Source organism: Triplophysa rosa, linkage group LG9, assembly GCF_024868665.1.
Source record: "Triplophysa rosa linkage group LG9, Trosa_1v2, whole genome shotgun sequence".
NCBI classification, from domain to species: Eukaryota; Metazoa; Chordata; class Actinopteri; order Cypriniformes; family Nemacheilidae; genus Triplophysa; species Triplophysa rosa.
The window spans coordinates 20,212,889-20,230,511 of record NC_079898.1 but is presented as its reverse complement, the minus strand read 5'-3'; the positions used below and the strand labels follow the sequence as shown (position 1 = coordinate 20,230,511).

At 38.7% G+C, this 17,623-nt stretch overlaps 1 protein-coding gene across 2 annotated transcripts in view; it reads right to left on the bottom strand.

Annotated features, from left to right (window-relative positions):
• macrod2 (mono-ADP ribosylhydrolase 2) overlaps positions 1-17,623 on the bottom strand; it is a 510,226-nt gene that overhangs the window by 14,588 nt on the left and 478,015 nt on the right. The window contains exons 12-16 of one of the 2 annotated variants that reach the window (XM_057341952.1): positions 15,137-15,181; positions 9,740-9,778; positions 8,520-8,564; positions 6,042-6,107; positions 1,709-1,810 (exon numbers count right to left, since the gene is read on the bottom strand). In XM_057341952.1, coding sequence (XP_057197935.1) covers positions 1,709-1,810; positions 6,042-6,107; positions 8,520-8,564; positions 9,740-9,778; positions 15,137-15,181 — 297 coding nt within the window. The remainder of the gene's footprint in view (positions 1-1,708; positions 1,811-6,041; positions 6,108-8,519; positions 8,565-9,739; positions 9,779-15,136; positions 15,182-17,623) is intronic. The other variant, XM_057341953.1, reaches the window with a different exon arrangement.

Here is a 17,623-nt window from a genome sequence, read left to right as displayed (position 1 = left end):
CTTACTCACTTCTCAAAAAGCTTTATTCATAATTCACCCAGTGTAGAATTACTTCTCCCTTTAAGATCCGGAAGCCAGTGAGATTACAGTTATCATTTTCAATAATGGGTCTCCGAGACAAATTTGAAGCCCTGCCCTGAGAGTGAGGGGTGAACAAGCTCATCTGAAGCTGAGTAATTGATCAAAGAAACAGCAAAAGGAGAGTGGGCCTTGATGATCCTCATCTGTTGCTTAAGCTTTCACGCGAGCACATGCGAGTTGAATAAAGAGTCTTACAATGTTATATTGTGCATCATATACAAACAAAAGATGCAAGTACTGTGAGCTGCTAACAAACATACACAGCCTTCAGTTATAAAATCCCACAAAAAAAATCTGAAATTAGTTTTTTGTTTAAAAAAAGACAACTCTACTCTCTGGAAAACAAAACTGTCAGATGTGACAACCTGTAACTTTACAAAAATATTTCATGACCAGTTGAGAGAAATTTCCTTGGCATCTATGTTGTTAACCAGACCAAAAACAGACCCTGGAGATGCTTCAAACGTTATTTCTGAAAATTACATTTTCAACATGCATACACGTATAAAACGACAAACCAAAAACACTCAATAAAAATATAAAATGCTTTTTCTGAGAAGGAGAATGACTGTTTCCAACACTGTGGCCTTCCATTTTTGTTGCCAAAACTGTGGCCTTCCAAGCTCTCAAATCCTTTATTAGGAGCCAGAAATGATTCTAAATGTCAATATAGCAGATAACAAAACATCAAAACAAGTGGCATTTCTTTAAAAATATGACAAAAAGGAAAAACCTTATGCTATTTTATTCACAAAACATTTACAATTTATAAATCACATTTGAGAGAAAATATCTGGACACTTTCTGGTTGTCAAACTTTGTGGAACATACTGTTACTGTGATGAGCTACCCCTGTGAATTTGAGTGGAACAGACCTCATTTTCATTAAAATGACCTTGAAAGCATTATCATATTTTGTTTGATTATTCTTTATAAAATGCCATGACCACAAATGCCATCATAAATCCTTTAGAAAATGAAAATAAATGACATGCAGTCTATTAGACATTCGCTGATAGACTTTTTTGTCATTCTGCATTAATTTAGTTTACCAACTCTTATCTTTGATCCGTGTCGCTATGGTAATTAGGTAGCATATTAAGTGGTTGCATGGCTCCGCGCACCAGAATGCATGAAAGAAATCTTTCCAAGTCTAATTAGACTTTCAGAGAATTCAGAGCAATCTATACATCCATACTTCTCTTATCAGTCGTAGAGAAAAAAACAGAACCCCAATATCAAACTTTAGGCATATGTTTGAAGTGTGACAGATACAATGCTGGAATTAGAACTGAGATCTTAAACGCGATGATTATACATCATTAAACATGGAATATGATATTATAATAGTCATGCTAATCACTGCAAAGACATATATTATTTATGCATTATCAACTTTTTTGTAAAGTTAAAGTGAAATGACAGAAAGAACTGGCGCTGACGCCTACCAAACTTCAACCTATAGATCCTCATGAGCAGGTAGCATACTGCATCATAACCCCAATTAACTTTCTATTCATATATGTATGTTTTGTCTGATAAATCTAGTTCCTCATTGTTTATTTATAATAATCTAGGTTTATTGGAAGATTTTTTCAACAGCTTGTGATATAAGTACAAGTCCTACCTGCAACTGGATCACCTAACTTCACTTCTTTCTTCTCCTCCTCTCTTTCTTCCTCCTTGTTGCCCTCTTCCAGTTTTTTCTTTGTTGGGGGACTCTCTTCCACTGAAAACCAAACAAACACACACACATTGTAAAATTGCTATACAAATAAAACTAAAATTGACATAAATATAGTAATGGAAGGCATCTGGAAGACATCAGTGAAAATGTAAAAAAAGCGGTAAAAGACAAAAACAAAACGACAGTTTTTAACAAAAACAAATAAAAAGAACAATGTGCCTTGAATAATAACAGTGTCATACCTAAATCTGTGAGCTCATTGCTTTTAAATTCTTACAGCCAACTTAAAGGTCCAGGGTATGAAATTTAGTGGCATCTATTGGTGAGGTTGCGAATTGCACTCAACGTGCTATGGTGGCTGACACGTTTTTGCATTCTTTGCCGAAGAAGATAATGTATTTACAAAACGCGCTCTGTAGAGCAGTTTGTCTGTTTAGGGCTACCGTAGAAACAACATGGTGAATTCCATGTAAGGGGACCTGCGGTATGTAGACAGAAACAACCCATACTAAAGTAATAAAAACGTAACGCTTCATTATGTAAGGTCTTTATATACAACTGAAGAAATAGTCATGTATATTATATTGCGTTTCTGTCAATAGATCCTCTAAAAAACACACAGCACCTTTAAGTCCCACTCCCAATTGAAAACAATCTTATTTTGATTCCTGTAATGTCATAAGTACTCACCAATATACCTATTATTATAAAAAAAACATTGCGCTCGAACACGATAGATATCCTGTTGCTTCAGGTGCGAAAAGACAAAAAGGTAATCGCAGACACAGAGGTTTTCTGGATTAAATGAATTAAATCCAGACTTAAAAAGTATAACGTCGCTGTCGGGCGGAAACCTCCTATGTCCAAATTTGGTCAATTTCATATTTTTTCACAAATCCATGCTATTGGTCAGTCCCCATGCGGGTCTGTTATTTTTTACAAATTATTAACCAATCTAAAGTGTTGAAAATAGCTTGAGAGCAAATCTCTTAACTCCATTGGACACTTCAACTGTCTGAGAAGTCTTGTAACTCCACCTCTTCTTCACTCCGCGGTAGCTTCTCGGCATTACGTCTCCTGATTGAAAGTTTTTTAGACAATAACGAGTGAAAATAGTTAGGTTAGATACATTTGAGTACGTCTGTTTTGTTAAAAATCGATAGCTGTATGCTTCGGTGCAGAAGGAAGCCCGTGAGCCACGAAGGTAAGTTTGCGAGCAGATTCGGCTAATTTCCGCCTATTAGACAGCCTAGTCAGCTCATCGTTTTTTGTATTACATCACTTATAGTTCTTAAACCTTTAAAATAGAGTTTAAGAAGATGTATGTAACCACAGTCGTTAGCTTTGGTTAACAATTGAAGCCTTTTCTCTTGTCAAGAGGCTCAACGCGACCGCCGACTTTATTTGCGTGCAGATTAATTTCCGCCTATATTAGACAGCCTGTTTAACGTTTTATTTTGGTATTGCATCACTCATAGTTCTAACGTTTAAAATAGAGTTTAGGAAGATGTATGTAACCACAATCATTAGCTTTCATTAGCTTTTAAAGCCTCGTCTCTTGTCAAAAGGCTCAACGCGACCGCAGACTTTGATGAACACTGCTGGCAGCAGCAACGTCTGTGTCCGTACCATTCTTATCAATGACAGCGTAATCTCGTATCTCCCTGCTCCCAAGTCATAAACCTTGTATCTCCGATTAAACATGGTTTTGGGGAAATGTTGTGTTAATGTTGGTACACAACAGTATATGATAGCAATATAAGGTATAATACCAACTTTAACGATACAATGTTTAATAACTCAAAAAATATGCAGTTTTTTTAATTTCCTGAAAAATAATGGTTTTGGAGATACGAGGATTCCGCCCGACAGCGACGATAATCAACATAGACATTTTTAATTTCATAAACTGCACTGTGCAAAGAGAATTAAAAACAACACCCACAAACAAACTTTTGCTTGTTTTTCACCAGTTTTCAAAATCAAAATTTTGGTTATCATCATTTTGCCAGTACACATTGCAATTTCCAATTACAGATATGAATCTCCGATTGTCATCTTAAAAGTGCCGGAGTACATAATTGAAAGCCCTTTGCTGAAGGTGAGTTTTATTGATCAGAGACGGCTGCTGGGAGGTGGGGTACAGCATCTGGAAGATGGAGACCCCTCTCTGGTCCTCGACTGGAGGCACCAGGTGTTTCTTCTGTGTGTGTGTTTAAGGATTTGTGTGAATGGCAATGATCATGGCTTAAGCCACTATTTGCTGTGTCCTTTCAGTCAAGTGCACTCTGGGTAGAAACAAATGAATGCAAGCATGATCTGCGCGTGTATAAGTGTGCATGCTACTTCAGGAATGAAGATATAGCGATCCATCACAGCAAATGTATGTGATGAATGAACCTGATCTGATTGTGTTTCTCTGAGGGTGTTCTAGGATGATGATGATATAAGATGGTGGTATAATTTAACACTGTGTCATGCATTCTGACTTCTTTACAATGTTAAACGTGCTGGCTTCTCATGCTTAACATGAGAATGCTAGATGCTAAACTCTTTGTAAGTCGCTTTGGATAAAAGCGTCCGCTAAATGACTAAATGTAAATGTTAACATGGTCAACTTGTCAAAAAACTAATTGGACGTATTACGTAGTATTTCTGTGCTCGATACACTCCCCCAAGGTTCGTATAGGTTTCGGAAAGTTTTTTCCGAACATGAAAAACCGTTACATAACAACTTTTCTTAGTCCTTTATTGGGCAATTCTCCCAATAAGGGACGGAAAAGCACGCCCACGGCAAGGCGAAAGAAATAGTCTGCCCACGCGTCAACCAACGAGCGATAGGAAGACCATTGGCTGCGCTGTGGGCCTGCTTGGATATAACGCTGGATTTGCAGATCGTTTGAAACTGATAGATGGCACGGTCCCAGCGCTAAAAGATGCCGGACATGAACCATACACGGTAAGTGAAACCAAGTCATATGTCTGTGTTTTGTTGGTGTAAACAACACGAACAGTTATGCAGGGATAATGCGATGACGTATTGTGGGCTCATGATTTAGTTCCTCCTCCCCGCACAGCCCCAGGAGGTCGTTTTATCTTTTATAAAAAGATTTTTCTATCTTTTATAAATGTGATCACACTAAATACTAGATACGAAGTATGCAATACTACTCTATAGGTACTCAAGATTAATATGAGATTGGCAGAAACTGCGCGTTCAACCGGACCTTTAAGAATCTCCTATGGATTTTATTTTAAACAAACTTACACGTTCAAACTTTATTTATTACAAATGGCTATTAAAGAATGAAAAATATATTATTCGTATATATTTTTATTAGTATATATTTTAAGAAAAAATATATGTCAACCAATGTCATTGCGTTGTAAACAATAATTCTAATATGGAGAAAATAAGAATTATAAATCAACAGCATTACGCTTTCATTTTGGCTTTAACCGGAGCAGGTGTTTCAGCCTAATGCCTTTCATTTGTGTTTGGTTCTCTCTCTCCCTCCCATCTCATCTCGCTCTTTTTCAAACGGTACGAAGAGTCAGAGCATCCATCTGCACGGTTCCAGCTAACACCTGTGTCTGCTCCGGAGTGGGAAACAAGGCCGCAAAAGACATCCATTTTGCCCTCGCCCACACACACATACCCACTCCATCAGATGAAAGACACAAAGCAGGATTTAATGCACACGCAACCACCCTGACTCCATCTGCGTGCAGGCGTTTGAAGTTGCAGTTCAGAGGGACGCAGACATGCGTTCACGTAATCAACGAAGTGCTGGAGTTTAAGGGATATCCTGGCTGTTTGTGTGTGCCGGTGATTGTACCACCTGATCTTTATGAAGCCCTGAAGGCCTCCTTGCTTAATTTAGAGATACTAAGACTCCATCATGCAGGAGACTTGTCCTGGTGACCGGCTGCCTGATCTTGCTTTCCGAAAGGAACCCATGACTGTTGGATTCGTAATTTTTGGAGTTACTGTATTTCTGCAGTGCGGGAAATGAGATTAAAAATTTTACACCCAAGACGTCAAGACTGTTTAATAACTAAGGAGGGAAATTTAATACGAATAAATTGCGCCTGCTGATGGTGCCGTTTATTCATCGGTGCAATCTGCCGTGCACCACCGGCTTTCCATGAGTACTACTAGCGTGCTGTTAATCGTGCCTGGCAAACACGGCAAAGTTTTGGGAATAAGGTACGATAAGGCGAATTTATATAGACAAAAAGGTGTGTCAAGCGTACAAAGTAAAGATGTTACCTTCTGGATCTCCTTGAGCATGCTCTTCATTCCCCTGCTCCAGAGATTTGACATCTGGACTTTCAACTTTTAAAACAAACAAACAAAACCATTATACTTGTCGCATAAAATTTCTGGACACAGAATGCACAAACAAACACACACACACCAAAAGCAGAGACAACAATATGGGTGTCATTCATTTCGAAGATAAATTGTTTATTTCCAAGCTTGGTTTACTTTCCTGCTGAAATGAGATGTATTTTGCCAGGGCATGAATCTTACTCCGTCTCTCTCTGAAAGAGTCTTGCATGGATGGAAATTCAAACACCTTATCAGCAGAGTTTAGACGCTTTCTGCCCAACGATACGCAGCTTTTTATATGCAAGCCAAAGTACACACCCGCACACGCAGAGAAACACACATGAACGGGCAAGCAAACGCACACAAACATAAAAAATGCAGATGTGTGCTGGTACAGACTCGGAGGGAAGTGATTCATGCACTGCAGGTGCTCGGAGCTTGGGTAAATTCAGATTTAGCCTCTGTCTTTGCACAATCTCCAGTTCTGTCTCACCTGGCCCTAAAAACCTCTCTGTTTTGTTTTTCTCCAGGGATCATAATTGCAAGTATATCCGCCTCTTGGTTTAGGTCCAATGCAGAACATTTGCTTTGCCTCCTCGGCCTGGCGAGACAAAACTATTTATAATGCTTGTAGCTACAGCCGTCAATGCTGGTAGAGAAAAAGTAAATCAAAAGACAAGAGAAACAAAACAAACTGGGGCTTATGGGTGTGCAAATGCGATTTGTATTGCATTCAAGAACAGCAAGTTTTCTAAAAGACGTTTGGGTAGACGGTTAATAAAATATTTCAACAAAATCAAACCTCAGGAGTGACAAAGTCATCCAACAGCAATGTGAAAGACTGACAGCATGACAAGACGCATGAAAACTGTGATAAAAATCTAGGTTATCACATAAAAAAATATTTTTCTTAAAAACTTTTCTTAAATACATGTACAAATACTACTGTATTGCTTAAAGGTGAATATGAACTTGTTTTATTTGCAGTATTTGAGGTCTGATAAAATACAGAGCGCATTTCTGTTATTTTGACCTGTTTGTCCGGTTTTTATTTTCTGCAAACAGAAAGATTATTCTTATTTAAAACTTGAGTTAAAAAATATGAGTTGTTCACTAAAAATGCTCTCTTTTCCGCAGATGTATAACTGATATATAATTGAATAGAAAAGAATATACCAAAATCGCAGACGGGATGGCAAGCAATTTGCTTCATAAATCTGACCAAGCTTGCATGAGAAAAGACAGAGGTGTGTTTAATAAGAACAGAATTTATAAAAAGCCTGTGAAACACAAAGCACTTCAGGAAAAAATAGTCCTGTACAAATAGGTGTAAGGTCACACTCAATGCAAAAGTTCAACGTTGGCTAAGATGGGACAGATCGTGGCTGGTGCTTTCCTAGTAGAACGTAAAGCGTCTGTCCCGCTATATGAATACCCAGAGGAAACACAAGGCCAGCGCCTCTGAGCGTGCGTGCGTGCGTGTGTGTGTGTGCATGCGATCTGGAGAATCATTTCAGCGTGTGCAGTGGTGTGTGTCTGTCGATGCACATGTTCTGATGTCTGTCTCTGTACATTCGTGTGGATTGGAGCGAGGTGTCTCATTAAGCAAACGGCCCCCCTTGCCCTCAACACGCAAGCTTACACGCATGCACACAAACGTCACGATAATAAGTGTATCTGACAGCCACTCTCCCTTTCCGTAATGAGACAAGTTCAAGGACAACAGGATGCATCTCTGAATGGATTCAGCGTGATGCGTGAAGCGTAACGACTTCAGCGTCTTCGCATTGTGCTAATGGCGTGACATAGAAAGACCTGGTGAATGTTCTCGCTATGGAGCATGTAAACTGCAGGGATGTGCAAAACATTTTTGGGGGGGATTTGAAAGCCTAGTTGCCTGAGTCTAATTGTAGGGGTTACCTGACACCAAACGCAGGTGGTTTTTAAGGTGCATTTACATAAATCGTGTTCCGGTGATGGATTGACGGAGTGGAACGAGATGGAAACACCTTTGTGACGGTTCATGCTCCAAAAAAAAGAACAAAGCGTCATGCAAAAACCAAGCATGACCGTCTGGAAGCATATGGCTGACCGTGCTTTAAAGTGGATCTTGGATCTTTTTCAAAATAAAGGTGCTTAAAAGGTTGCCATTGAAGAACCATTTTTGGTTCTACAAAGAACCTTTAAGTCAAAGGTTCTTTAAAGAACCATCTCTTTCTTACCTTTTCATAATCTGAATAACCTTTTTTCGCCACACAGAGGCTTTTGTGAAACAGAAATGTTCTTTGGATGTTAAAGGTTCCTTATAGAACCATTTAGACAAAAAAAGGTTCTTTAATGGCATCGTGAAGCACCTTTATTTTTAAGAGTGTAATCCACAGCAAAACTTGAAAAAATATGAGCAGAAATACAAACCTTGCTTCTGGCTTTCCATCGTCACATCATCCCCACAGTTTTCATCTAAAGAAGACAAAAATAAACCCCCAAAGAATTACAAGATTTGTGGCTTTCTTCCTCAGCCTAAAAAAATATCAAGCAAGGCAAATCTTTATTTGGTGCTTTCATCAGTGGCTAATCCCATACTAAAGAAGAGAAGATGATTGTTATCTAATCACGCTCACTGCTGGCGGGTTCAAACGAAAGAACACATTCATCTATCGAGAAGAACATTAAAAACTCCTGCAGATATTTGACTGTCATGCTATTTCTTATTGGCCCTCATTGGGGATAAAACAAACCTCTGTGGGCTTTTGATATAAGAATCGAGATTGCGATGCATGGATTATTTAATCCCATCTTCAAAACAGTCAGCGGAGTTTCAACGACTTAAATTCAGGACATCGCTTGGTTCTGAGTGGATTTGTTCTGAGGAAAAGAAACCAATCAGCGAGTCGTAGAAGATAAAGAATTCATTAAGTTGGCAGATCCAGAATGCAGCGTCAATGAACCGGAGAGAGCACGCGTCACTCCTCTCTTCATTAAGTTACATTGGCTCTCTATAGTCGCTTGCATCAAATTCAAAGCTCTGCTCTTGGCCTACAAGACCACCACTGGTTCGGCACCCCCATATCTTCACTCGCTAATACAGACCTATGTACCCGCCAGATCCCTGCGCTCTGCAAACCAACAACGTCTTGTGGTGCCATCCCAAAAAGGGAAAAAATCACTCTCACGTACCTTCTCTGGATCTGTTCCACATTTGTAGAATGATCTACAAGATCAGCAGATTCTGTAGCCATCTTTAAGTTTCTTTTCTACTCTTTCTATCCTTAAATAAATCCTTTGCTCTGTAGACTGTGGTAGGCTATATGAGACCAGTTTTTACTGCACTTATGCTTTTTGTTGTCCTCATGGTGTTCCAATTGCTTCTATTGTTTACCTCATTTGTAAATCGCTTTGGATAAAAGCGTCTGCTAAATGACTAAATGTAAATGTAAATTGCCGTTGTTCCCAAGTTGCGGGGATAAGATAATAAGGCAAGCTAAATACAGCGAATAACAAGATGCGGCCTTTTCAAATGGTGAGCATGGAGCTAAATTTGCGTTTGCATTCATCCCTATCGGATGCGTTTTATACAAGTAGTTCAATGCCAAGACCAAAAAAGTCCAACAACTTTCAACGCACTAAAGGCCTACCTGGCTGGCTCATCATCTCTGCGTCTTCCTTAGCATCACCTACAAAAACAAAACAGTCATATATAAATGTCACATGGCTTCAGTATACAGTACATGTGCAAGCATGTTTAAAGGCCTGCAAACAAACAAAGCAAAATATTAAAAACAAAACACAAAAATTAAGGGAGTGTTTGGCACAATAATCTCAGTAAAGCAGTCCATACGTTTGCCGTTATGATTGTTCTGCTGTTGCAGTCACGTTTCACATCAAAATTAAAATACTTCTGGCAGACAGGCAGTTTCATCGCTACACTAATTTAGCGCTATCTCCACTCTGCAGCGAGCACAGTCCCAGCGGACAGCTAAATGCATCTCAACAAACCCCACGCAGAAGTCCCCCGAGCCCGCTGCAGTGGGCCTCACAGGTTTATGTGAGCTGGGCTGAATCTAGGCGTTTATGCATTCATTTTGTCGCGTTTAATCAGTTACCGCAAACGGTTTAGTTGCTTAAACCCTCCGCATCTGTCTCCTCTCATCTGCATTGATATGGGAAAACTCTTCTGGACTATCTCTCTTCAACCCAGCTGATGTTTAGGACAAATTGGAAAAAGGAAGACCCCAACACGAATAATCTGCTGCGCCTCACAATGGCCTGACATAATTGCCTTTTTAACAAGCTAGCGAGAGAAGCCATTTAGCAATGTCTGAGCAATTTTATTTTCTCGCCACACGCTCTTATAAGGAAAACAAAAACAATATGACATGGCGGACGGTGATAAAAGGTATTGTGTGGTTTGTCGTTAGCCTCGCCCAGTTGTGATGCTGTCAATCAAATGCGCTCTGACACCCACCGGACCTTCCAGACTTCCCCCTCGATATTGATCAACCAATAACAGCAGATTGAGACATAGTGAGTTTTTATTTATTTTGAGGGCACGGGTCATCCTCCAGGGGCCACAGTTCAATCTATTGCCCTCTTTCTGCATTTTTACGCAGGTGACAGCTATTCCCCAAGCGGACTGTGTGGATACCACTTTTTGTATACCACAAATTGTATAGGCTGTGTTCAAGAATATACGGATGCTTCATTCTCAGGAAGCATGAGGGCATCAAGACACATCTGAATTTAACATTTGTATATCATCAACAAAGATGCCTTGTCCTGTGGAACACAAAAGATGTTGGTTTTGAGTCCATACAATGGAAGTCAATGGCATCTATTGTTGTTTGGTTATCAACGTTCTTCAAAATATCTTCCTTTGTGTATTGCAGAAGAAAGTCATACAGGTTCGGAATGACATGAGAATGAGTAAATAATGAAAGAATTTTCTTTTTTGGTTGAATATCCCTCAGTCTTTTCTCATAATTCTGTGTTCCACAGTAAAAAAAAGTTTGGAATTAGGTTAAGTAAAATAACACAACAATTATTTTCAGCTAAACTGTAATCTAATAATATAAAAATGCAGTCTCTTAAGGCATTGACTAAGAGGGCAGCAGTCACACGTCATCTTATAGCTAAAATGCTGACGTCTGCCCTTGTTTTTGATGGTATTCTTGAGAGGAACCTGAAGATAAATTGGATTCTAAAATACCGGGATGATAAATCTTCTCTGTTTCAATGTGAGGTCATGTGGTCACTGCGTACGCCTGTGAGGGATGTTGTTTATAACCTGGATACAAAGCCAAATTATTCTGAGAGAACAGAGCTGAGAGTTGTTTTACTTCAGCAGATTACTTGAGTCATGCTGTGCTTTCACAATGGCCACTTTCAAAAGCGAGGTGCGCACAGAAGTAAACTTAAAAAGGCTCAAAAAAACGATATTACATGAAAAAAAAGCATTTTTTTCCATGTTGACTGTGCAAAACAAACGAGCAAACAAACGTTAAGCACAAAAGTACAAACTCTGAAGGCAGACAAACAGATATATGAACATGTCTTGGAGAATACATGTCAAAAACCTTTGATCCTTTGATATGTTGTGTTTTTGTTATTTTACACTATAATGAAGCCAATTCCCTGATCCACCAGCAGATGGGAGTAGTGCAACAGCGTTCAAACAAACTCTCACAAACGCACACGTGCTTGAACACACACACTAATGCTACCTGATAAGGATGTTTACGTACATTTCGGCAGCTGTTAAGCAGACACGCTCTTGCGAGCTATCTAGAAAATGCATCTAATGCCATACATTTAGATTCGCATTACTATGGATCTCATGAAGCAACAAATGGCAGAAAAGTCAGAGCCTTTCCTGCCCTTACACAGCGAGAAATTCCACTTCCTGTCAGTCAGGCACTATGAACACAGTGGCGAGGAAAACCGGCACCATGAAAAATGTATGAGACATAAGAGAGAAAGGTGAATGAGGGTGTCACGATCAACAGGAGCTGCTCAGCAGCCCAGAATCTATCTCCAGTGCATGTGTGTGTTGGCCACCAGTTTTAAGAGCGGCGTATAGCTCATGCAGTGCAGAATCTTTTGATTCTCTCTCTCTCTCTGTGAGGGTCTGAGCTTAACTGCTGTGTTTCCAGCTGTGCAAAACTTAGAATCACATGAGCCGCTTTCTACAATATGGAATTGTAAAGTCGCCCACCCTTGGCCTTAACGCATCACTGAAGATTCATAGTACTTGACCTCACCCATCTTGTATTCCTCTATACTCTTTGTTTGTATCATCTTTTCTACTTTGAAGGCACTCTGTGTTTTTAACAAGAAAATATTACCAACTAAAATATAAGGATGTTTTTAAAACAAACACTTTTACACTTTCATGTCCCAGTTTTTATGCTCAACCTCTGCAATTCTATTTCCCAGAGGCTGGTGTTTATTAAAACTAACAGATTCAAAAGTGTTACATAAAAGTCACATTAAAGTCCCGGTGAAATCAAAAATTACAATTCCTATTTTTTCATGAAATATTACAGCGTTTATTGTCGATAGCTTATCAATGTAGGTCATTCTCTTTTTAAAATTAATGTGCCCTGATAATCTTAAAATGTATTTAATCCTAAAATCTGAAAATGCACTTCCGCCCTGTAGTGACTATCCATCTCAAATGACGTAATATGGACATCTTGGGCGGAGCATCCATTGACTTCTCCCCTTTAGCTGTCAGTCAGCTGACAGTTCCATTTCAAAATGCCACAGCTGTTTTATACATCCAATCAATTGACAGTTTTCAAAATAAAAGACCCTGGATTTTACATTTTTAAACGTGGAAAAAATAATTCTAAATATAAACGTATTATAATTGTTCCTCAATAGGTTGTTTGCACATGACGTCATGGCCAGTGCTCGAATTGAGGGGGGCTGGGGGATCCGGGACCCCCCAAAAGCATTAGGGACCCCCATAAGAAGTAAAAAATAGACTTAGGGGGTCCCTCAGATAATGAATAATGACAAATGTGATTAAATTCATGAAATGGATATGGTAAATTTCGTGAATTAATTATTTACAATAATTTATGTTAAGTTTGTTTATGGGCTAGTTGTCATGTCTCTTTAAAATTTAAACGCCCCGCCCCACGTCTAAAGACCGCTAAGCGCAGGACATCGTTGACATGACTGCTTGATTGGCGTCGCTCCGGTGAAGCTAACTTCAGCTAAAAAATGGAGAATAAGAAACCTCCACTCGCAGTTGGGAAGAGGAAGCTTCTACTTTTTTGAGGGGTAATTTTCTCTCTCTCTCTATATATATTTCCACTATATTTATCCATATATTACTCCATGTCGGGGCTTTTGTATTCCTTGTGTAAACTATTATTAAGCCTGGTTCTGGGGTGCTTGAGATCTCGATGAAGATGAGTGACAGCTTTTTAGTAATTATAAAGGGAGTGCTTGTTGTGCGGTTTCTGTGCTATATATAATCCATTCAGAATTGTATAAAACTTGCTTTTCATGCTGCTAAGACCAATGGCCACATACACGCTGCCAAGTTTCGGGAATTACATCGGCATATTAATGTGGGATTCACTCTTGAAATAGCTATGATTGATATATTGATAGTCATACTGTAGTTATTTCCTGAATAAAGCAGACTTTTGGACTGAAACGGTTGAATAGTCTGCTGACTGACAGACTTACTCATAACAGTCCCTTGCCGCCACCTACTGGACGTAACTATGTAAACTGCACTGAAATCGTTGAAAAATCCCCACAACACTAACACACAGACTGACAGCCGGTCTTGTCACAATTTATATTTTTAATATCTAATAAACTAGTTTCTTGCATTTAAACAAGTCTTTTGGAACAAACATTACTATCACAAAGTGTCAATCATCCAGTTGTTTTTACGGAAAATAGTAAATACTACATTGGTAAATAATGCTAGAATTATTCTGTTGGACGTACTCTACTTTTCAAAAGTCATTTCTATTCACCAAGCCTGCATTGATTTGATCCAAAATACAGTAAAAGAAGCCTGTTCTTTATTTAAGCCTGTTTTTAATAAATAGTATATAATTATGCATATTATGATCAAATATATTGTTTATTTTGTATAAATTGTATATTGCGAGACTAACCCCCACCCCCACCAAAAAAAATCTTATGGTGGGGACCCCCCATAAGACTTGACTCAATTCGAGCACTGGTCATGGCACTGCGCAAAGTGCCGATGGAGGGCAGCAAGTGATTTTCTCCATAGGAATTCACTATAACAAACTCAAAATACCTATGTTTTGCATCGTTTCTGTTCATGAAGGGGGAAAATGCGAGTATTGACTGAGAAACAGAGATAAAAGTGGTTTGTAAACCTGAATCTGTGGTTGGGATGAGCCGAGCTGGATGACTTTCTAAAACGCTTAACGAGGTTTAACGTACCTAAACAACAACCAGGTAAAACCAAATTTCCGTTAAACCTTAATTGGAATAAACACTAGCTACTGTTAAAAGAACAAGCACTTATTCCAGGATAAGAATAGACTCACGTTAAGCTTGTTGTTCATAGAAGTTCATTATAAAGAAACCACAAACTGAGACCATAAACCTTTTCTGTTATCATGTTTATGTTTGATATCAGTGATAAACAAATGTATTTATTTTGTTTTTTTTGTGGTTGTTGTTTTGGTATGTTAAGCTGTTTCCTTATAATGGACTTCTATGGGGAAGAAAAACGCGAGATTTTTCACTTTATCCATTTAATAAGGGCTCGTTCTTTTGACGGAAGCTAGTGTTTATTACAAGTAAGGTTTGACAGAAATTTGGGCTTACCTAGTCGTTGTTCAGGTCGTTAAACATAGGTACTTTGAGTTTGTGATAGTGAATCCCTATGGAGGAAAATCACTTGCTGCCCTCCAGCCACGCCTTGGGTGTCATAAAAACCATGTGACTGAAAACAACCTATTATGGTTACTCAACTATGGCATCTATTGTGCAACAGTGTTTTTTCTAAGGTTAGTGAATTTATTTACCACAAACAAAACTGTAAAGCACATGCCCAAGACCACACATGATACCTGTGAGAGGGAAACAAAGTGTATTTCAGGATCCAAAAATTATTCACATGAAATAATTTTTTTTAAATAATGAAATATATATGATAAACAAATGAAAAAATTTTAAATCTGAAAAAAGAAATGTGTTGTGTTTATAGGAGCTTTTAGCAATGAAAAATACTGTAAGATGGAAACCAAGTAAAATGAAAGAAAAAATAATAAGCAAAAAACAGCAATTCATGAATTTACATTAGGAATAATTTATGTAATAAGCAGTTTTGTGATACATGATGGTTGATATCTCTTTCCTTTTCCCCCACACAGACTTGCTTTCTCTCTCTCTCTCTCTCTCTCTCTCTCTAAACATGCCCCTCTGCCTTCTACATCTGCTGAGCACACAGTTAACAGCCGACCTGATGCTCCGCATCCTGATTCGCCCATCTAACCTGTCACCTCTTAATCTCTGAAATGCCACCCGATACACACACTAAACACACACTCGCCTGACAGGCCATTTGAAAAGCCATCCAAGGGCTTCTCTCCTCTGCTAACACGCTCAGCCCGATTCTGTGAACAATCCCTCTCATTTCTCTGCACACCGATCCCCCTTGTACTGATTTTATGTGGATTACATCACAAATCACTTTATCTCCCGGAACTCGGTGAAGAAGTCCAGAATCTCCACCCAAGCATCTCGACAGCTGTCTCAGGGCACAACCTGGCGCTGATAGGTCAAACCAAATGGATCGCCATAGGTTTTTGTGGTTATAGGACGGTGTGTCTTTACCAACTGATACTGTGTCTAACATGTCTGCTGTAGTTAAAGTGACATTTCACCCAAAACATTTACATTTTTGTCATTATTTATAGAAAACCTTGTATGACCGCTCTGGTGTCCATTTAACTAAATTTTATAGTGCCACTTTACCTCATTATTTACAAAAGATTTTGTTCGGCAGTCATCATTTACTTTCATTGTACAGTAAAGAACAACTTGGACAATCTTCTATAAATATCCTCTTCTGTGTTTCACAGAGTAACAGACGTGATACGGGTTTCAAACGGATGACAGACTTTTCATTTTGGGTGAACTGATCCTTTAATATCCATCTGACAATGATATGGCCTGACTCAAAAAAACCTCAGAGATTCACACATTTTTTTGCTCTGAGAAACACCAGGCAAGACTGTAAAGGCGGGCAAGTGGGAACTGATCCGGAATAAGGTATCGTTTTCCTTTACACTTCTCGCAGGTAACCGCCGAGGAACACGGATAGTTCCAGATCAGTGCTTTTGGGGCCAGTTCTCCCCTGAGCATGTGAATGTATGAAGCGCTGCTTTAGGGAGAACACCACTAATGTTTCTCTGTCATTAGCAGGCTGGCTAAAAGCCCCTGTGCTCTAACCTCAGTTACAGAGCATCCCCTCAGGGAGAGTACTGAATGTGTAATACAAAGCAATATTCCACCACGGCTGTATATCAACTTCCTGCGTGCATGAAAAACAAAGTTGGGGCTGGCGCATTCGCAGGAATCCAATAGGCGAGCCACGGCCGCGAGCTTTGGCGGTAGAGTAATTTGTATGCAAAGCTAATTTTCCGTAAATCGATAGAAATGATTTCAAAAACATATTTAATGCACCGACGTACTTTGTTCTTGGAGCGACACCGTGTTAGAGCTACCGCGTTTGATGTTAACAACATCGCTAGAGGACGACGGCTACGGATAACCTGTGGAGAAATCAGAGAGTGCTGCGCTTTAACACGCTTTCTTCTGCTCTTCACTTTTTTCAAAGGCAGAGTCATAACGAATGCTGCTGTGTCTCGTTTGCACTTCAGCGGGAGATAGCGTTAATGTTTGTGTCATCCTCTCAAAATGAGGTTAGGTGTCCAAATAGAACAGAAAGTGTAGAGTCTGCATGGGTTAAATTAGAATTGTTGTTATATTTTAATTGTCATCCTTAAGCCACTGCTTTTTTAAAGTCATTTTTGTATCAATATCTGTACTTGTGGAAAATATAAGCATATAAAATCTATTAAATATTTGAATACATATATAAGATACAGCCGCGGAAAAATTTAAGAGAAATTTTCATTTAATCAGCATTTCTAGATGTATTGTGAGACCATTCCAGTCCAGTGTCTGTTAAATTACAAACAAATGCATATTTGTAAATGTACAAATATTACTGTTGCATTGCTTTAAAGTAAATATGAGCTTGCTTTCTTTGCCGTATTTGAGGTCTGAAAAAATAAAGAGCATCTTTTCTGTTATTTTAACCTGTTTCTCTAGCTTTTATTTTCTCCAAATAAATGCAAATAAACAATATTTTTATTTGAAATTTGGTGAAATGTTGTTAATAGTTCAAAGAATGAAACATAACTGAATCTCTTAATTTTTTCAACGGCTATTGATATATATTATATATCAATATATAATTTAATATATATATAAATTACATTAAT